This window comes from Equus asinus, chromosome 12 (assembly GCF_041296235.1).
Source record: "Equus asinus isolate D_3611 breed Donkey chromosome 12, EquAss-T2T_v2, whole genome shotgun sequence".
Classification (NCBI taxonomy): Eukaryota; Metazoa; Chordata; class Mammalia; order Perissodactyla; family Equidae; genus Equus; species Equus asinus.
In genome coordinates, this window is record NC_091801.1 from 76,197,445 (window position 1) to 76,219,458 (window position 22,014).

Sequence of the window (22,014 nt, forward strand, 5' to 3'; positions counted from 1 at the left end):
GCTCCTGCCAGCCTTCGGCATGAAGGGGTTGATGCTTGTTCGCTGAACAAATGAATGGATCAGCGACACGCAGCTGACTGGGAAGAGTTCCGTGACCCACATCTCTCTCAGAACGTAACTCTCACGGCAGCTCCTGCCCCACTTCTGCTCCCTTTCATCATCCTCAGTGCAGACATGGGGTTTGGTACTCATGATCAAAGTCAGTCATACTGCAATGAAATGCAGCGAATTACATTATTCAAGATATTCAGGCACTTATGTCTGCTTCCCCAGGGGAGCATGTGGCACGCACAGTCCTTCTCTGAATGTGAAGAAGTTACTTCTGGATCCCTTCAAATAAAAACGGTGCTTCCTTTCTTCCTTCCTATATAGTGTACACTTCTTTGCCAAGGTCCCGCCTTGGTAGCCTGACAGGTGAGAAGACTGTGGCTCAGGGAGGGTAAGAAGCTTTCCCAAGGCTCTTCCATGGCAGTCAGGGAGCGAGCCCCCCATATTCCAGCCGGTGCTCTGGCCTCCAGAGCTGCTATCATGCCGCAGGGCCTCTCCTGTGAAAGTGCCGGAGAGAGCGATGTGCCTGTCTCGTCTGCCACGCCCAACCGTTTAGAGTTTCTCTTCTTCTGCTTGACTTACCCATTTGTCAGGTTGGGTGCGTCAGCATTGCTGGGAGTAAGCGTTCTCTGTGTTTTGGATGTGATTTAGGCAATATGTGTCGAGCGCTTACTTTAATGCCAGGCATTGCTCCAGGAACTACCTGTGTATCATCTCATCTCATTTCCCTAACTCCGCTATACCTTGGTCATACTATTATATATTATTATCCCTATTGCTTGATAATATGACTTCTGTTTGACAAGTGAGGAAAGGAAACTGATGCATAGAATGTTGAGTAGCTCGTCTGCTGTCACAAAGGCAGAGAGCAACAGAGGCAGGATTTGAAGCCAGACAGACTGACTTTTGGCTGCTGCCGCCTGTGAATATTTCCTGAGTGTTTATTACCATGTGCCAGGAATGCCGTGTTAGAGCTGAAAGGTCTACCTCCCGTCGTCTGTCTTACTGATGGGGAAATCGAGTCTCGGACAGGGGGAGGGGTTAGCCCAAGGTCACCCCCTTCCTTGCTTGCGGACTGAGCTGTGAGTAGAAGTGACCCTTTGGAACCTATGCCTTCCGTCCCACTGTACTGTGCTGGAATCGCTCTGTGCAAACTTACAGACCGCTAGCATAAATACCGTGCTTTATCGATGCTATCTCAGAAATGTACTCACCCATGGTAAACTCGGGCCACGCATATTCCAGGAATATAGTTCTCTCGACCGGTGCTAAGGGAAATGGCTTTCCACCATCCCCCCTCGCTGTAAGAGGAAGAACAGAGAGGACAGGGAGGAGAGGTAAGTGGCAAAGCAAATGAATGAATGAATCAATCAATCAACAGAGACATCAGATTTAATCCGGGGCACCTCGGGACGTTCCTTTTTAAACACCTATCATTGGCCCCATGTCCCGAATTTCTCCATATGAAAATGTAGTTTTTAAGTGTATCCCCCATTCCAAGCTAACCAGGAAATCTTCTCATGGGCTGGCAATAGGCCCCTTTCAGAGATCAGCAGCCTATGTTTCCAGCTGATGTTCCACAATTGGAGACTTTTTAAAATAAATGTTTAATACACTGATTTCTACTCTGCAAGAGAACCAAGCTAGTTTCACGTGCCTATATCAATAAGGGTCTATATGAAAGGGGCTTAGAGCTGCTATTTCTCTATAGCCTGTTTCAAACTACGAGAGACAACAGGATAGAAGGCAATACTTTTTGTTTATCAGCAGAAGTTTCTTCAGAACCCTGGGTCCTCCTTCCCATGGTATATAACGTAAAGTCTGCACTGGTATATAATATCAACACTGCATGTATGGTGGGAAATGAAGTCAATATGAGAAGCAAAAGTTGGATCATAATGGGTGTCAAAACCAACTTAAGGAATTTAAATCTTACCTATCAGGCAATGGGGAGCCACTGAAGGTTTTAGACCACCGGCAGCATTGAGGAGGATTAAGCTTGAAGGCCTGCTGTATGGGCCAAATTTCTCACCTCACAACCGGACCAGAGCCAGCATGGAATTGGACAGTTGTAGCTAAAATCTGATGACTCCCACCGACATAGAGTTCATCCTTTTGGGGCAATTGTAAAAGTTTTGGAAAGCTAACTCACTCAGAAATCACGCGCAGTTTCTCCCCTCGGCGGAATATCGGGGGGCTGATGTCAGGAGATGGGTAGTCACACAGCACCGCCAGGAAGTCGCTGTCCAGTCCTGGGGTAACAAAGACAAGGGCTGTTCTTATTCACGGGGACAAAAAGGCGGCCCTGGGAGAGGAGGGTGCAAAGATAAGCCCCTCCTGGGACTTTCCAGCTGCAGACACCTGACTGGTTTGGAGACAGCAGTTTACGGCAGGCCCTCCTCTCTGCAGGAATGGTGGTGCAGCGTGCCCGAAGGACCCCAGCGGGTCAGGTGACCTCCTCCCATCCTCAGCTTGCCTTGGCCCTGATGTTCTCCTCTGAGAAATGGGGATCCAGAGACCCCTGAGCTGAAGTCACAAGATCTGGCTTCAGGGTCTGCCCCGTGTCTACTGATCCATACAATCTTGGGCAAGTCCTGGAGTGCCTACTAGCCTCAATTTCCCCACCTTCAAAACAGCGCTAATGGTACCTCATTCCAGGGTCCTTCTGAGCGGAGATGAAAGTACGTGGCAGCACCTCATGAATGACAGGGGCTATAGACACATCCTTTATTACCATCCCCTCAGGCGCCATCTCTGGGCCTGTGGGCCCCACATCTGTAACCCTGGGGAGGGGAGGTTGGGGTGAGGCTGCATGAATTCTGAGGACCCACCAGGAGACACTAATTCTGAAGCTCGACAAAGCACTTCTTCCTTATAGGACATAGGGAACCATATTGGAGATCTCTTTAAGAGGGACTTTGAGGTGAGAACGCGGGCGTTGAAGAACGTTGAGTCTTTTTAATCACATGGATAGTGAAAGTCCTTCTGGCAAAGTTTTGAGAAGGAAAGCATGCTCTCTGGTGTACTCCTGTGAGTACAGATTACTGCAGAGCAGAGATTCAGTGCTAACGTGTGAATTCGCTTTTTGGTACCAAGCAAAATCCGTCTTTCACAGCCTAGTGATTGGTCATCATTCAGATGCATTAGATGCAGGGTAGTATTGGGGTACTTTTTTGGGGAAAGTAATATACCTTATAAATCAGCAAATACCGTAATTGTTTACTACAATGTTTATCACTCCATGCACTGGCTGAGCATCTCAACTCAAAATTCTGGATAACGCATCGTTTATTCATTCATTGGGCAATTCTTCGCTTGAGCACCTACTGTGGGCCAAGCGTGGCGATAGGGCAAGCTCTGATGGAGCTCACGCTCGAGTGAATGCCCTGTAATTGTGGGAGGGGTAATCCCTACCCACTTCACCCCAGGAAAATCTGGAGAAATCTCAGCACTCGGGCATGGCATGCTTGGTGGCCCAAAGAGGCCACTTTCTAGGAGCCGGATGCCCCCATGTTGGGTCCTCTAGACCCTGCCCCTTACAACTCAGATGTCCTGCAGTCTCCAAGTCATAAGTCCCCAGACAGACTAAGTTGAAAGAGAGCTTGAGGACTAGAATGAGTAAGAGTGGATCGGAAACAGGTGATCACCGTGAAACAGCGCCCTCAGATGCATCATTCACTTGGGGATGCCGAATCGCAGATGATAAACATGTAAAAGCAAGCATTTCTGGCTGTGCGTTGGAAACCAAAAGTGGCTCCAGGTGGCCGTGGTCACTGAGAAGGGTCCAGGATCATGGAAGGAGCAGTGTCGGGCCGCGGAAGGGCTGACCCTATTGAGGCCTCTGACCTTCCCTGAGCCTGTAAGGAGACCCCCTTGCATTCTGTCTTGCTCAATTAAAAAAGGGGTTCTTCCTTTGGGTAGCCCAGACCCCACCCCAATAATTACAGGCAGCTCTAAAATGTATGTTGGGTTGGCATCCAGGAGTCCAGGGTTCTGATAATGGGTGGCTCCAGATTTTGTGGGGCATGAAGCTTGTGCCAATTTGCAGGCCCTCTTTAAGAAAAACAAGACAAAAGTGCAAATACAAAATCAGGCCCAGTCCCTAGAAAGGTTGCCGAGCCGGTGAGGAGGCCCTAATGCGTAGGGTTTGTTCAGCTTCCTGGTAAGCCCGCCCGACTATGAGGGGGACTCTTCTGCTCTGAGTGTGGACGCATGCTTCCTCTCTTGGACCTTGGTTAGTATGGACGTTGAAGGATTGGGAAACATCTGCATGAGGGAAATCTGGACAACTGGCCCCAAATACGGAGGGACCACTTATTAACATACACGCTCTCCACTGCGTGCCCAGCGCAGCTCTGTTTTTCCTGACTTGCCAGGTTCCCCCGTCCTCAGAGCCTGTGTACAGGTTGTTCCTCTGCCAGGCACACACCCTGCTCTCCTCTCTCTTATCATCCCTGCTCCGTCAACTCAAAAATCACCTCCGGAGGCTCAGCCACCTGCTATACCCCGCTCTCGGTCCCCTGTGCTTTTCCTTTGAAGCAATGCCCCCGGTCAGGTCGTATTTTCGTTTGTGTGGCTGTCAGGGGAGTGACTGTGGACTCCAGGAGGAGCTGTCTTGTAGCTCCCAGCCCAGCAGCGAGCCTGTCCCATCAAGGATGCTCGAGGCAGGTTTGTCCAGTGAAAGTATGGAGAGGCCCCTGTGCCACCCACCGTGCCCTTAAAAACTGCCATTATGCTGCATTTTAAAAGTAAAACCTGATTTGTGGCAGACAGAGCAGTGGGCGGTCATCACAGAACCAGCCCCTTGGGGAAATCAAGGGTTGAGATGAGAGGCACAGCATTTGTTATCTGTGACAATGATAGAATCTTGAAACAGACTGCGCGTCTACAGAGCGATGGGGGCTTTGATCTCCCATGCAAGATTAAGAGCGCGAAACAGAACAACTGTCTTTCCTAACGTTAAAAACAAAACCCAACAGAAACAAAAACAAAAAGAAAACCCCTGTTATAAAAGCAATGGTTTCAATAGGGGAAAAGAGGCTATGGGGCTGGAGAGTTTCGATTTCACAATAACAAAGCTGAATTTCCTGTGGAATTTCCGTAATAATGATGTTTTTATAGCTGTAACACTTAAAACATCACTGAGGAAATCTTGCATGGGGGCTTTTGCTTAAAGGTAATGGCCTTTCTGTGGTCCTTTGCAAGGGATTTCTGGCTCATCTCTATTACCTTTATCACCTTTGGTATTAGGCAAACAAAAGACTGATTCAGTGGAAGGCACTGGAGTTGGTTTGTGTTTATACGGGAAGGGCAGCCATTCTCAACAAGATCGGGTGCCAGCATCCCAACCAAGTGTTCCACCAGCTTTGGTCCCTACAGTGAAATAAACTCATGGTAGGAAATTTAAGTTTGCTGATCCGATTCAAACACATGAGCACGTCTTCCTGGGGCCCCCTGGCTTTATGGAGAGCTGAGCATTTGAATTAACTCAGATAAATGAGTGACGTGAAGAGAAGTGCTGAGGAAGCCGATGAGATTATTGCAGACATAAGATGAGGAAATAAATTAAGTGAAGAAAGCTGTGCTGGGCAAGAAAGGAGAAATCCCGAGAGAATTTTCAGAAGAGAGGACGGGCTTTGAAATCAATCAGGCCTGGCTTCAGTTCCGCCTCCACCACTGAATCGCTCTGCGATGTGGGGAGAGATTTATTTTTAACCAACCTGAGCTCGAATTTCTTCGTGTATAAAAATGGGAAATATCAAAATCTGCCTCATAGGATTCGAGATGCAGGGTATGCATAGAGCCTGCTTCAATAAGTAGCAGTTAATGTCATTTTTATGGGATGGGGTGGGGTTATCCTTCTGTAATCCAAGACCAATTTCAGACAATAGCTTCTTAAATTTTCAAAAGCCTCCAGTGGTATAAATGTGAAAATATTCTTATCTTCTAAAAACAAACTCCATTTGGTGAGAACAGAAGATGAAATTCAAAAGACCAATATTTGCTGAGAGCTCAACTCAAAAACGAGTCGGATTGAACAAAAGGTACAAAAATGTAAAACAGGAAATGAGCCCAGAAAAGGAAGGAGACTTATAGACCAGGCAGACTTACTAGCGTCAGAGATTACTTGGTTAAAAGAGGTTATTTATACTGCTTGGACTATCCTTACAATTTCTTCTGAAATGCTGAATACGTTTCAATAGGTCCCAGTTATAACTGTCTAGCAAAACCAGCCATTCTTTACTTCCAATGCTCCATACAGCCCAAAGCAACCCATCCTCTTAGTTAAAGGATGAAGAGATGGAGGCTGGGGGAGTTTTAGTAACATGTCCAGGGGAGAGCACCTCTCCTTGGTGCTTGGTTTCCAGGCTCTCCCCAGTTAACACTTGAACTGTGACAGGTTGGGACCAAGGCTGATTTAATGACGCTTCCTGGTTGGCGCAGGCAGCTCCGCGAAGTTGGTGGGCAAGGAGCTACACCACTCTGCGAGTTGAGCTTCTGGTTTTGCATGCCTGAGTCATGCCCGAACTCATGACCTCCAGAGGGGTCAGGGCTGGCCGGCCTTTAGTATCTTTTACAGGAGATACACACACCTAACCCATCAGATAGGGCTGCGCAGACTGGCCCGATGGAAGGTCTCCTGAGTTCTGTTGGTCACCACAAACCAAGAGTGGTACCTGTGGGTCCTGTGTTATGGGCTGGGGAGTGAGACACAGCAGTCCAGACAGCTCTTTTCTGCCCAAAGCCTTGGTTTCTCCATCTGTTAGATGGGGCAGACTGGGTCTGAGTAGACCCTGAGGCTCTTAGATGCTACAGTGAGGTAGAAAGCCTTGCCCAAGAACACACAACCGGTAAGCTGAGTGCCTGGTTTCAAAACCGGGTTAACCTATCAGCAGAGGATGTAGACAACTCTTGACCTCCTGCTCTTATCTTGTCACAGCTGAGTATCATCCACACTTCTACCTACTTAAGAATTTTTTTCTTTATGTTAAATCACTTAAAAAAAATCTTTAGTGCCATTCTAAGGAATGTGAAATCTTGGGTTTGATGGGCTAGTTGTATTTTTAATAGTATCCGTTAAATGTACAACGATATAAAAGTTGAAGGATCACGTGCCACCTAAAACCATCTTATTTACCAGCAGTGGGGTGAGTAAGACCCAGATGGGAAATGCAGATCTGGTCAAAGATCTGACGCAGATTCTTGTCTATGGCATCCCTCTCAAGAGCACTTGAGTGTCTGTGTCATTAAATCTGGCAGCCACGCTCTCCCTTGCTCTAGAGAGTGTCCATGCCCTCAGAGCATGTGAGCTTCTGGAAAGTCCGTCCTCTCCAGGCATATAACGTGGGAGTGAAGAGAGTGACTCTGGATTCAGGCCACCTGGCTTCAAATCCCGTCTATCCCCTTCCGAGCTGTATGGCCTCCAGCATGTAATGGAACCTTCTTGTGCCTCAGTTTCCTCCAAAGCGCAGTGGAGATGACAATAGTGATTACTGCCTGGGCTGTTGTGAGAATCAAGAGTTGGTGTGTGTAAAGCGTGTGGAATCATGTCTGGCACACTATAAGCACCAAGTAGTTCTAACGATCCCCGTTTTGTAAGTGAGAACAGAGAGATGCTATGAAGACGAAGTGACTTCTCTCATCTCTTGTCGTGTGCTAGGGTAGGGGCAGGGCTAACAGCCAGGTCTACGGTCTATGAGTTTTAGGGGGTTTAAGATGCACCAGGGGGCTTATGAGGAAATAGGCATGCTGCCACCTCCCAGTATCACTGGATTCTGATGAGCTGGTCTGGGGTGGGGCTCAGGAATCTGCCTTTTTCACGACTTCCCAGGGGATCTGATGCAGGTCATCTGAGGACCACTCACTGAGAAGTGCCAGGCTAGGTCTGAGACTTCCCTGCCCCCCTCCTCCTCCCCAGAGCCCCACCCACCCCTTCTTTCCACGGGGCAGCACCCTTGATGCTATGTAAATGCATGGCTTAGCGTTGTTTCCATCCTTGTGCAGACAGGGGTCTGAACAGTGTCCGGGTTTGCTTTACCACCTCTGTCAGTGAGATCTCACTTGAGGTCAGGGCAATCAGGAGGGGTAAGAAGGGAGGAGAGGGCAAAGATCGCCGCGATGTGACCGAATTCTCATTTGAAGGTGGAAATTATGCCATTTCCCACTACGTGGGAGTTCCCTAGGTCTTGTTCAATTCTGTACCGCCTGTGTCTGGCACGGAGGAGGAGTCTAAACGACGCGTAGAATTACAGAGAAAATGAGCTATTTAAGATCATTTGTAAACAAGTCATGGAATCCCCAATTTTACCACTGTAAAACTTTTTGGGGGATGGCCATTTAGACATAGCCTGGTGCAATCAGATGACCCCAAACGGAATTTATAAAAAGGAATTCCACTCCCATGTATCATGTAGTTACACTGTGCTGTGTGATTGCTGTGACGGAGGGATTGTCACGATCTGGTCTGAGAGCTGAGTCCCCACTCGTGGGAGCCTGGGGGACTTACCCAAGGTCACCCAACGTCCAAGGGACTGAACCAGAAGCTCAACAAGGCCCTTCGCCTGTGAGACCTGCCCTGTTTCCATCAAGTCCTACTCTCTCTGTGGGTTTTGTGATATTAGTCTGTAGGAGCTAGACTAATCAGGAATGTTCTGGAAAGCTCAGTTGAGCAGAAAACAGATGGTCAGAGCTGCCTTCCAAGGCATTCACAGCCCTGGTTAGGGGGAAGAATGATCTAAAAGCTCAGAAAACTTGTCCATCTCGAAGTCCACAGGTTGGCCTCCTGCCCATCCCCGCGCAGCGCCAGCGGCCTTTGGTGCTTTTATGCTGCACTGTTCACGCTAAAGTCAGAGGATGCGCGAATCGTTCGTTGGCCTAAAGCAGTCAGCTCCCCATACTCCCTCCTGAGTATCTGAGACTAGCCAAATGAGTAAGCACGAGGGTTAGCTGAGAAGGCATTCATTCTGTGAAAACCCAAAGAGAGTCTACCTAATGCAGCATGATGCGTGCCGCCTTCTCCCTTATTCAAGTAGGTGTCAGAGAAAAGAGGAAATCAAGCTGGGACCCGGCACAAGGGAAACTTTGCAGGGTGGAGAATGGAAAGGTCACCCGCCGATGCTTGATGTGGTTGCCTAGATCACAACTGGGTACGACCTGGGGAATTCTCTTTCCCGGGGGTGGAGGGTTGGGGAGACCCCTCTACGCCCTTTTGAGAGGTGACCTCCCACCCACACCGTGGAAAAAGAGAAACTTATTTCATGACAATTTGCATTTAAAAAATAAAGGCAAATGAGCGAGTCCTCGGGGGCCCATGTTTTCATGGGGTTTGTTCAAGCATGCCGCCCCCCAGCCCCAGGGTGAGAGGTGACAAGGCAAGATGGATTCAGTGGGCGAGTCCTCCTGAGCTGGCCTGGGTCCTGGGCATTAGGGTTTCGGTTTTCTAGAGGTGGCCCTGGTGGGAGGAGGTGGGGAAGGGGCCCAGGCTCCCTGCGGTGTCAGCAGACATGGCTGCTCGGCACAGCTGCATGGTGCTGAGCTTAAATGGGAGGTAAAGGGCCCCGCTACCCTCTGCTCCACCTTATCACGTGGTTCCATCTCCTTTGTCCTGGGAACATTCTTTTGATCTTTTCCCCTTGAGTTTGGGGAGGAGAGTGACTGGCTGGAAAGGAGAGCCGTGGCATTGCCCCGTCTAACTTGAGTGGGCTGTGGGCTGCAGGTCTCTGCAGGGCTCTGTGACCTGCCTAAGCTGGCTGTCTCCCTCTGGGGAGAAGTGAGAAGTCATGGAATGAGCGTCTACAGAGGCAGGGTGGGAAGCTGGCTCCGTCCACTCTGGGGTTGAGTGTTGAGTGGCGGCTCAGCAGACTTCATGGTGAACACCATGCTTGTGAAGGTTCCCCAGGGCGGTGGTGAGGGGGGCACGGGGAATCCAGCATGGTCACCCCGTCAGGAGATGGAGACCAGGCCCCGAATGCTGTGATGTCAGGGAGAAGGCAGAAGTGTCCCAAGGTTCCCCATGACTCACCCTGGGGACACTGATGGGTTACCTGACCTCCTGACCACCTCCTTCCCAGGGGCTTAGAGGACCCACATGGTGGCCCCCAGTGCCCTGACTAGGAAATAGAGGCCAGGGTGTTCAAAGCAACCAGCACCACTGCCCCCGGGGCTGCTGTGCCCTCTCCCGGCTCTCTGGCCACGCCCTGAAGGACCATGTGGCTTTAGGAGCCTAGCTTCACCTGGCATCTCCAGGAAAAGCTGACTTTTGTCATCACTGATTAATCCGTGACATTGTGCCATCCCTCTAGAACACCTGATGCTACCAATGGAACACAAGGATTCTGTTATTTTCAGGAAGATTTCCTAGGGCTCGTGTCTAGTTTTGTGAAGTTACATCAAAAAAGCCGTTGCAGCGCTGTGATAATATACACCCAGGATAACATTACACCCATGGATATTACATCACGGGCTGGCAGGGTGGGGTGAGCAAGAGCCTAGGTTTCCAAATCAGACTGGCCTCAGTTGGAAATAGGACTCTACAAATAGCTAATGAGACAAACCATATTCCCTTTGTGGGCCTCAGTTTCCCCACCTATAAAATAAAGGGATTGAACCAGATGCTCTCGAAGGTACATCACAAAACCCCAGCAAGTCAGCATCCTTCCATTGCTCAATCTTTTTCGGTGGAGTGGGATGAGAAAGATCGGCCCTGTGCTAACATCTGTTGCCATTCTTCCTCTTCTTTTTTTTTTTCTCCCCAAAGCCCCAGTACAGAGTTGTATATCCTAGTTGTAGGTCCTTCTTGTTCTTCTATGTGGGATGCCACCACAGCATGGCTTGATGAGCAGTGTGTAGGTCTGCTCTGGGATCCGATCCAGCGAACCCCAGGCCACCGAAGCTGAGTGCGTGAACTTAACCACTCGGCCACAGGGCCGGCCCCCTGCTCAATCTTTTTTAACATTTAATTATGAAAATGTTAACGACAAGCAAAGCCAGAGAGACCAGAATAAAGAAGCCCTCTGTACCCATTGCCCTGCTTCAACAGTTAGCAGCATCTGCCGTTGCCCCGTCTTCACCCCAGGCTCCCGCGGGATGGAGTTAAGCATCCACCCAAGAAGCCAGACTTACCATCCGGGTTGCGCAGAGGCCTCTCGGGAGGGGCCGGGGTGGATCTCATGCTGTTTCCCATTTCTCTCTCTCCCTGGGCTGTCGAAGTCGCTCGAAGCCTACGGCACAGGGGATACACACAGCAAGTCAACCACACGCCGAGCCCTCTGGGTGGAGACTGACCTAGTTTAGAGTACATCGTGCATCATTTTTTCAGGCGGCTCGCTCCTTGAAAGGCGGGTGTTTTCAGGGGAAGATGAGATTGGCGAGTGTTGGTTACGTTTGCGCAGATTGGCGAGTGTTGGTTACATTTGCGCAGCTCTCATTCTTTTATCAAGGGAATGACAGAGAAAAACCACAGAGAGGGAAGTTGCTCGCAAAGGCTGTTGGTGGCGAAAGTTTCCATTCCTGCCTGCGCCAGCTGACAGCGAGCGGCGGTGTTTGTGTGAGCGGTGGCAGCCTTTCACACGCCCGCCCCCCCAGGGTCTCTCCTCCCGGGAGCCCGGCCCTAGACTCCCAGCACAGGGATCGGGGGACACTGAAAACTAAGGAGTGAAGGGGGTGAGCAGAGGATGCTTCCTGTTTCAACTTTCCCTCTTTGGTTCTAGTTTTTCAACATGTTCTAACAAACACTGAAAAGGGGAAACTCGGTAACGAGGCTGTATGTTTGCAGCACGCCACATGCGCCACTCCTGCACTTGTACATCGGCTCTTACTTTAGATTATCTTGGGATCGCTGCACCCATAACCCCATTTTTCAGTGAAGGAAACTGAGTCCCGGAGAGGGTAACGGCCTTGTCTAAGGTCACATGGCACGTAACCGTGGAGCCAAGATTTGAACTGCTGACGCTAAGTCTCCGGTTTGTTCCATAACGGTTCCAATTCTGGCTCTGCACGTCTAAGCGAGTGACCTTGGGCAAGTCATTGACCTGCTCCTGTCTGTTTCGGGGAATACTAATGAAGCAACATTGGGTCGTGGCTGCAAAATTAACAGATAAAGTGTGTGAAGCCCTTAGACCACGGCCTGGCTTAAAATCCGTGTTATTGCCATTTACAGTTTCTGATTACATTTTCTGATTCTCCCATAGTGATAAAAGCTTGAATTCGGGGACTTTATACAAGGATTTTAGAAAGGAACTTAAGTGATTAGAGAATGAAAGTGCTCTCCCGGGCTGCTAGAAGCATAGAGAAGAAGGCCACACCCACAGACAGAGCTGTCTGTGTCTCATGAGGACAGAGAGGAGAACTGATGGGGCAGGTTCCCCCAGCCCGTGTCCAGCCCAGCTAGAAACTTGCCCTCCATCCCATTCTTTGTCTGAGGTTCAGGGTCAAGGCCTTATGAGTTTGAAAGTCAGGCAATCCAACCCCTCTCTGGCCTTAAGTCCTTCCTCTACGTGCTCAACGTTCAGATTCTGGAAAGGTCTATGGTCTCAGAGCAAGGCATTTCAGAAGCTGAGGGAGGTCTGCACCATTTCCTAATTTTTGAGGAGAGAGGGGGCAGGTGGGAGACCTAGCATATTAGGAAACAAGGAAAACCAAAATGAGTATTTTTTGAAAGTTAATATGTTTTAAATATTTCCACGAACACTTCATCAGTTATAACTCAGACTGATGGATCCCAATATAATGGTGCTGTTCCCAACATAATTACAAGGCTTGCAGAAACGGTAAATTCAAAATGCGCCGCAGAAGGTGTGGCTGGAATGAATGAGCCGCAAGTTCAAAGTCAAGACTCCCCGGGTCGTCTTTGATCCGGTTGGCCTTCATGCTGGGAAACAATGGGGATGTCTGAACGCCCAGTGAGGCCCCTCCCGAAGAGAGGCCCGGCCCTTCTTTCTCCATCTCCCCTCCACCCCAAATATAGCTAAGGGGGTGCCTTTGACCATAGCAGGGCCCTTCCTGCAGGCCGGGCAGGCTGGGCAGGCTTAAACAGCATCACTGTGGTTCCAGGGGGTGGAGACGAGTTGTCTGTCCCCTAGCCTGGCCTAGGCTCTCAAGAAAACAGACTCCAAAAAAGTGCTTGAAAACCAAGCCTGCTGGAGGGGGTGGAGGCCTCATTCCCCGCAGTTCAGCAGGTGCCATAGCCGCGAGCCAGCACCTCGAGAAAGGCAGGCCCGAGTGGTCCCACCCACTGACAGGCGTGCGGCCGCCTCTCAGGCCCCACCTTAGACACCCACAGGGCAGGAGCACAGCAAGGGCCTCCGAATCTGAGGAGCTGGCCCCCAGTGTGGTCTGCACAGACGTCCCGCTGACGCCTCCCACCACCTCTGCTCTGCCTGCTTCCAGTGCCTTCCTGCAAGGGCAAGTCCACCAGTCTCCCCAGTCCCTCAGCCTCCCCGTCTGTCATCGCCAAGGCCTTTGGGCTTCTGGAGAAAGCCCAAGGAGAGGCCCTGGCAGCCCTCCCCTGCGGAGAGAACTCTGAAACCTGTGTGCTGGCCTCGCCCCCTCAGTCTCTTAAGTGTCCCCACACCGCTGGGCACTGCACCGTCACTCAATACCCCTAACAATGCCATTCTGTTCCCTGCAGCCTGACGCTTGGCATCAAGGTTCAATTACACGCAAGAGGTTGTGCCTTTAACCCCGCGCCAGAGCGCCCACTTGGGGTGTCAACGCCCGCCCCTCCAGACACCCCAGGTGCCCCTTCCCTCCAGCCCACCTGAGCCACCCTCCCCTCCATCTTCTCCCTCAGCCCTTTCCAAGCAGCAGCCTCCCACTGGCCGTCACATCCATCTCATCCTTCCTTTACACCACAATTCTAGAAAATTTGCTGGGAAAAGCCTTGGTTATCTATCAAGGTGAATTCCAACTTCACCTCTCTTCCCAACCAACTTTATAATTCTTCTCAAGCATTTGTGTGCTATTTTGAGGGGATTCATGGAATCCGGTACAGGGGAAAAAAAAAAGACTTGAAACTTGCATTTTTTAGATGGGAAAACTGAGGTCCATCCAAGAAAAGAAACATACCCAGGGTCTCAAGATGAGAAAGGTGGAGCAGATCCTGGAAGCCTGGGTTCTTCTGCTCTGGCACTCTCCCTCTCCCTGTTCCTGTCCGGCAGGTCCGCGTGTGCGTTGAGAGCGGACGCTGGGGCTGGGCTACAGGCCCGTCATGCCCCGCGAGGTTCAGAAACCCATCAGGTCTCAATAGACCTGAGCGGTCTGCTCGCTGGCTTCCTCTAGTCTCCAAGAAGGAGTTAACTTATCTGAAAGAGGCTTTTATTTGAGAAGAGTGAAAATGCCCCCAGAGAATGAGAGCTGAGTCTCCCTGATGAACGGACTGAACAATTTGATTTAATCTGTGACAGTTTTATGCGGTGGCTGGAGGTGGGAGAGAGGGGATGGGAGGCATAATTGCTTCTAGGAACAATAAGGAGAGGGCAAAAGAGAAATGAGTTCATTAACGTCAGCTCGGAAAATTCTTGATTTCTTTCTCCCTCTTCTTTGTGATGGCAAAGGATCCCAACTGGCTTTTGCCTCTGATTTACCCCCCAGTCTTTGGACCAATGCTGTCTTCTATGCGTGACCTTGGGCCTCAGTTTACTCTTCTGAAAAATGACATGAGTGGAAAGGATGCTCTCCCAAGAGAACCACTTCACCCCTTTTCATTCCAGCAATCAAGACTCAATGGCTTTTTGAAAATTATGAATAAGAGTAAAGATCCATCATCACTTTCTTATGAAGTCCCACTAGACAGGATCCAAACCTTGCCTTTATGTTCTTCAGGATCAAGGGAGGGCAGTTCATGTGGGTTCTACACCCACCTTCTGGTGGGCAGTTAGCGGATGCAGACGCCATTGCATTTAACCTTCCCAGCATCCCCAGAGGCAGATATTTGTCCTTCACCTTCCGGGTGTGGAGGTCAGCCTATGCCCCCAGAGCAAGGATGCAGGGTGCCCACCCACCTCTTTTGACTTCAGAACCCACGTCCTTCCCCCAGTGCCATGCTGCTGTCTCTCCACGGGGAGGAAAAAGATGACCAAGGAACTCTGGTCAGTGAATGGCTGGCCGCCATTTGAAGAGACGCGCGGCTTGGAGAGGTCACACGCCCACAGGCAGTTGCCATCAGGAATGCAGGATGTGCCTTCTCCAGCAGGTCTCTGTCTGACCAGATCAGGGATCCTTTCCTTGCGTGCTCTGTGTTGTCTCATAAACCAGGGGCTGAGGCTTCTCAGACCCTCCCATTCCCGGGGCAGCATCCCGGGACAATTCTGTGCACCTTATCCACTTTGTGCTTCCAAAAGCCAGGCCTCCCCATTGGAACAGAAGGTAGCCGGAACCCCTTCACAGTATGCCAAGGGGGAGAGACCTGGAGGAACCCCCACCAAGGGAAAGAGGTCTGGACTGTCTAGCAAAACCAGGAATAGTCGGAAAACCTTGGTGACCGTGGGAATTAACATGAAAACCTACTTAGGAATGCAACCTTCCCTTTGGCCTTCGAAATTTCTTCCACAAAGTGTGACAGCTGTAAGCCCCTTCATGTGACCTGCTTCTAAGATGGCGGAGCATGATGCCACAAGTGGGGAACCTCATTGTCCACCATATCCGCACCCGCACAGCAGCAATGACCAGAACCCCGACCTCCGTGGTTGATCAGCTCTTACTCTATGCCAGGCCCTGGGCTAAGAGTTTTATAGCCGTCGTACCCCGGGTTGCTCACCACTCCCCCACTCTAGAGGAGAGAGAAATTAAGTAACTTGTCTAAGGTTAGATGACTAGTCAGAGGAAAAGCTGGGCTTCACACCTTATAACCTGTGCTCTCGACCACCACAAAAAGCTGTTCTGCTTTCCTGGTTCAGTCTAAGAACGCGACAGAAAAGTGATTTTTTTAAAGTCATCAGAGCAAACTTCAGGGACCATAAACTTTTGGGCGAAACTTCAGTACAAGAGACACGGAGGTCCCCAGGGGTCTCTTGGATGTCAGGCGGCAACCTTTGGAAGCCCAGGTCTGGGGATCTGGCCGGAGGAGCAGAAGGGCCAGGAGAGAGAGGCCAGTGAAGGCCTGCTCGGGTCTCAGCTGCCGTGGCCATTCTTAGGTGGCCTGGCCTGGTGCAAAGGTCAGGAGTGAATCATATGGAGTGCTTCCCAGCTTTTCACAGCATTATTTCACAGAACTGTTCATGCTGTAGGGCAAACCGCCCCCCACCCCCCAAAGCTAACTGTGCCTATACTGTCCCAATTTTATAAAACTTTCACATGCATGCACGTATATGTAGAAAAATATTCAGGGAAATTATTTCCAGGATGTTTCCAAGGGCTCTCTCTCTGGGCAGTGGTTTTATAGGTGAGTTTATCGATTTCTTCTTTATACCTTTCTAAAATCTGCAGATTTTCTCCCATGTGCATGAATTGCTTTTAAAATCAGAAGCAGAACTTGGGGAGAATAAGGGAGCCTTGAAAAGGGGATTTTCAAAGCAGGCAAGCCTGAGTCCAGATTCCAGCTCCCCACCTACCAGCTGTGTGTCCTTTGGCAAGTCATGGCACTTCTCTGAGCCTTGATTTTCAAATCCATAAATTTGAGATACAGATACAAGCCCCAGGTGGTTGTTTTGAGGATTAAATTACAGGTCATATCTAAAGCAGAGTTAAGTTTGGTAAGCTAGATAGCTAAAAATTTACCAAAGCTGGATTCCGTGGGGGTATTGGGTGGCCAGCTAACTCACTGTGCAAGCTTGCCCTGCCGTGACTGGTACCCCGTACCCGCCCTGTTGACTTGGAACTTGCTCAGTGCTGCCTGTGCTCTGACAGTCTGCACCAGGGATGATAAGAGCTGGGGACAGGGGCTTAGCATCGGTTGATTTCCCTGCTAAGGATCTCGCAGGATTTCCGGGGGCACCCCACCACATCCTGACCTCGCTCAACAGGTGTGCCTGCCCTGTGACCCACATTGTTCCCTGCTCTCCTCTCAGGCAGGTGCAGCTGTAGGCCAGTCCCCGATGACCCCCACCCCCACCTTGTTCTTCCCCTGCACGGTAAAGGAGGCTGTGGCACAGGCATGGCTCCTGGGCACTGGGCAGGCAGGACCGATGGAGAGCAGGCAGCCAGCACAGAAAGGCGCATGCGCCACCCCCACCCTCTCCTCCTGCCTGACTCAGAGTCAGAGGCTCAAAGGGCCACTTGGAGGAGACCTTGGAATCCTCGCATCCAGGATATTTCAAACCTGCTGGTTGAAACCTTTTTAAAGAAAGATCCCCCAGAAGCTCAATATGTGAAATAGAGAAAAAAGCAAGCTGCTGGTTGGGGGTTGGGAGCTCGGCACTCCTGCCCATCCACTCCTCTGACGGGACACTGCAATCCTAGGATAGTATAAAGCGCCGATCGAAAAGTAGCAATTTAGTGCCCTCCTGTTACACAGAAAGGGCCCTGAGAAGCCAAGCAACCAGCTCAAGGGCAGTCAGTAAGTCTGGACAAGAGTTGTAACGCCATGTCTAGCGCTCTGTCCACTACAAGAGAGCCTGACCCATGTGTCCATGAACCTGTGTTCTGGCCCCTTCACCCCTGAGTGCCCAGAGGGGGATCTCATATACTCTCAGGCTAAGAGGGAGGCTCAGCTTAGCCCTAAGACCCCATTAGGATGGACACACCCTATAAGACATTTTATGGTCATTTTTGGATGTCACAGGAAGAAGCCAGATTTGGGACAGGTTGGTACTGGGGCAAATTTCAGTTTCACTTCTTATTAAGTCACTAAACCTCTTTTCATTGTTTTTTGTTTGTTTGCATTTTAAAAATTTACATAGCCGTCTCTGCCTTGCTGGGTTTTCACAAGTAAGGATCAGAGAGGGCAGGTGTCACACAGGCTGAGCGCATTTCCTGGTCTGTGTGGCTCGCCCCTGCTGACAGTAAATGTGCCACCAGCAAGTGCCTTTGTGGCCTGGACCCTGTGGCAGGAGGTCTGTGTGAAGAAGTGTCAATAAAGCCATTCCTGACATGGCTTCACCATCTCACTGAAATAAAAAGTAAAAATCCCCCAATCTCTTTCTTTTCTAGATCAGCTTTTCATGCACAGAGGCCCCCAGTACACAGGGCTGGTGTATATATGTGTGTGTGTATATATATGTATGTGTATCCTATAAGCTAGCTGACATGATAAACACTGACGATGAAACAAGAGTCATAAAGACAATTATTGTGTTACTAGATTACGCAAATACACAATTATGCAGAAAGGGAAAACAGTGAATATGAAATAGTCTTTTTCTTTTCCTTCCAAACATGGATACTTGGGAAGTGCAGGGTCCTTGAGAAGGAGGAGGTAAATGGAGATGCTAAAGGTTGTCCGGACATCTGGGCTCAGGGATTGTAAGGTTAGTGATTTCTCCATGACGTCACATTTACCAGAAAGGTTTAGTGTTCTTTTTATTCACACACATGAATCATAAGCATGGCTCACACTCTTGTGAGTGAGATGGAGATGGATGTTTTGCCTAATAATGGCATTTGCATATGCTGAGCCTCCTGCTCCAGGGTCCTTGCCCCTCACTGTAACTCACTTGTCAAAACGCACAGATGCCAGGGCTGAGGACCGCTGAGCTACGCTCCGTTCAGCTCCCATCCCGTCCTCACCCCCTCAGGGACACCTGCATTGCCCTTGAAGGGCATTATAATGTCCACAATCATTTGTGTGACTGTTTGATGAACGACAGTAAGGGCGGTGAAGACAGAGAGATCAGATCTGTTTTTACTCACGGCTGGAACACAGTAGACGTTCCAGAAGGAAATAAAAAGGACTAGATGACAATTGAAGAAACAATGCGCCCAGGAAGGGGGCAGCACGAGAACTGATCCTGACACTCTGGGTGCTTGGAATTTCTGTCCAGAGGATGTAAGTTTTAAGCTGATTGTCTGTGTGACTTGGAGGGCTTGGTGGGGAGGGAGGGGGAGGGAGATGGCAGATCTGTTAATTGGGATGGAGTGTGGCAACCTCCCAGGGTTAACGTGAGAATTGAATTTAACAGACTTCACTGACTAAGCCTGTTCCCCTCTGCTCTGTGTCCTGGGCTCTGGGTGGTCTCTCCATGGTACACACCACAGTACATCATTAAGTATTCGTTTCTCTATGTGTGCATTACCCACACTCCCTCCGAGGCTGTAGACTTCCTGAGAACACGGTCCAGGGCTGTTATATTCCTCAATGGAAAATCACTACCTCGCAGGTGACTGGCACGTCCTCGGTGCTCACTTATTGTCTGTAAGATGCCTGGCACAGTGCATGTGGAGAATGCTGTGCTTCCAGGGGCAGCCCCACCTCCTCAAGGTGGTCGTTCCCCTAAGGAGCATCCGGAAGACAATTCTCACTTCCTCCTGAAGCTCTTTGAGTCTCCCCAGCTTTCCCCCAAGTCCTCCGGCCTGGTCCCAGCTGCCTGGGGCGTGCCAAGGAGGGAAGTGTGACTTTGCAAGGCTGTTTGACAACAAAAGTGAGCCACTAAGCCTTTGAGGCCCCACGGTTTCTGTCGGCAGCTGGAGTTACCGTAATGAAATAAGCTCACGATTCTCAGATAGGAGGAAGTGGTCCGGACCCAGTGTACTTGTTTCCTTTGGAGCTCTTGGGGAGGTGAGAGAGGGAGGGAGTCAGTCACATAGTATGGACCCAATGCATTTACTATGGAAGGGATGGATGGATGGATGGATGGATGGATGGATGGATAGATGGACCAACAGGGCCCTCAGGTTGCTGACAAGAACCAAATGGTCTGGCCTGACATGCTGGAAATCCTTAATGAGAATTTTAAGCTCTTGCCTCTCTCTCAGAGCTGGGGGAAATAAATTCTTGCTGAATGTCAAATGAAAAATGAAAAACCAGCAGCATCTACAAATGCGGAGAGCTGATTGGGGTTTACTGGGATGAATAACTTCTCAGTCTTTAAGAAAGACACACTCCCCTCAGAAATATGTCGCCAGCTCTGGAAACTCAGAGTGGGGAAATGTTTTCTGTATTAGGAAAATGATTTCAGTCTGCTACAATGCAAACCTACCCATATCTGTTTCATTTACGTGAGATGGAGGAACAAGCAGAAATAAGCCAGAAAAATCGAGGAGTGTCCAGTGCATCAGCTATGCAGTTTGATCCGTCATATTAACACTGCCTATTAGCATCTACTGTCTTGCAACACCCCAGGAATGCAATGTACTCCAGTTCTCTGGGTTAGGAATGATGTTAATACCTGCTATTTAGTATTTAGCATCTCCTACACATTGTATATTACTTAAACTTCTTACAAACACATGAGAAAGCTGGTCTTTTTACGGGGAGGAAACTAACAATCAGAGAGGCCAAGTGACTTGCCCAGAGTCACACGTTCATGGGTCGCTGACCTAGAATGTTGACCCAGGTGTAGCGGATTAAAACAGCAGCTTTCCATGGTGCCTTAATTCTAGATCTGTTTAAGACGCAGGAGTCTAAATAGATTTTAGACTGTCTATTCCATAGGTTTTAAAAAATATTATTATTATTATATTTTTTTAGAACATACTAAGCACTCTTGAATAGCATTCTTCAAACTGGGGAATAAAATTGCAACAGATTTGCCAGAACTTTGATTTGGGCCTACCTCCCCAGTTTCTTTACTGTTTGTTTTAATTTTTTTTTTTTTTTTTTTTTTTGCTGGGAAAGATTTGCCCTGAGCTAACATCTGTTGCCAATCTTCCTCACGTTTTTTTCTTCTCCCCAAAGCCCCAGTAGGTAGTTGTATATTTTAGTTGTCAGTCCTTCGAGTTTTTCTCTGTGAGCCGCTGCCACAGTATAACTATTGACAGATGGGTGGTGTGGTTCCGCGACTGGGGACCTGAACCCGGGCCCCCAAATCGGAGAGTGCTGAACTTTAACCACTAGGCCATCAGGACTGGCTCTTACCTCCCCAGTTCTAAAAGGACCCCAGGTCAGTTTATAGATTTGCGGCTCAGCATTCACAGCAAACCACAGAAGACAACCTGCAGACCCTGGGGTGTCTTTCTCCTCAGATGAAGGGCACTGCTCCAGATGCACACTGTTGTCCTTTGCACACTGGCTCTCACTGAGGCTCTCCCCTCCCCACCTCAGCCCTCGGACCCCTTAGAACTGCTCACCAGCTGTGTGACTTGGACGGTTCACTTAACCTCTCTGAGCCTCATTTTCTCATTTGTCAAAAGCAAATAGTAATCGTAATCTTACAGGATTGCAGGAAAATAGCTTTCCACGTGACACCCCTCCCCTGCCGCTCGGCGTGGCAGACACCATCCCGTCACACCCGCACGCACGGCCCCAATTCAGGACATGCCGAGGCCAAAGCCCAGGTCATGCCCTGATGCCACACTCTCTGGATTCACAGGCACCTAAAAGAACATGGACTGGGCCACATTCCTTAGCGAGGTCTAGTTCTCCAAAATCTCTCCTATGCTAACATCTTATGTTTCCAGAATTTATATACCTCCCTCTGCCTCTCTTTTAATCTTACCCCTGCCCCCTGCACATGCCACCCACTTTGGTTATTATCGATTGTTGTTGACATCGTCCCCGAGAAGATCCACACCCCCAAACTCCTGGAAGCACTACTGTGATGCGCCGGCCTCCTTGGGCTCGGGGCACCTGTAGGTGTCCTTACTCCATGCTGATAGCATTTATTGAGCACCTACTATGTGTCTGAAGCTAGCCTGGGTGCTCTGCTTGTGTTAGCTCGTTTAATCTGCCCAATACCCTTGTGAATGGGGTACCATTATTCCCACCTTACGGAGGAGAAAATGAAGGCCTGGAGAGGTTTAAATGACTCGCCCAGGGTCACCCTGCTAGGAAGTCTGGTAGCAAGAAGTAGTTGTCCTTAGTGAGGCACCTGCTCTGCGCCAGGCCGTCGTGTAGCTGGACAATCTCCGCTGGCAGGAGCGGGCCCGGCCCAAGCC

At 49.8% G+C, this 22,014-nt stretch overlaps 2 protein-coding genes across 4 annotated transcripts in view; one reads left to right on the forward strand and one right to left on the reverse strand.

Moving 5' to 3' along the window:
• Positions 1-22,014, forward strand: part of TG (thyroglobulin) — a 242,927-nt gene that overhangs the window by 158,868 nt on the left and 62,045 nt on the right. The window lies entirely within an intron of this gene.
• The window catches only part of SLA (Src like adaptor), a 63,714-nt gene that overhangs the window by 11,614 nt on the left and 30,086 nt on the right, over positions 1-22,014 (reverse strand). For all 3 annotated transcript variants that reach the window (XM_044781179.2, XM_014831309.3, XM_070481641.1), the window contains exons 2-4: positions 11,170-11,267; positions 2,201-2,300; positions 1,263-1,349 (exon numbers count right to left, since the gene is read on the reverse strand). In XM_044781179.2, the coding sequence (XP_044637114.1) occupies positions 1,263-1,349; positions 2,201-2,300; positions 11,170-11,267 (285 nt within the window). The remainder of the gene's footprint in view (positions 1-1,262; positions 1,350-2,200; positions 2,301-11,169; positions 11,268-22,014) is intronic.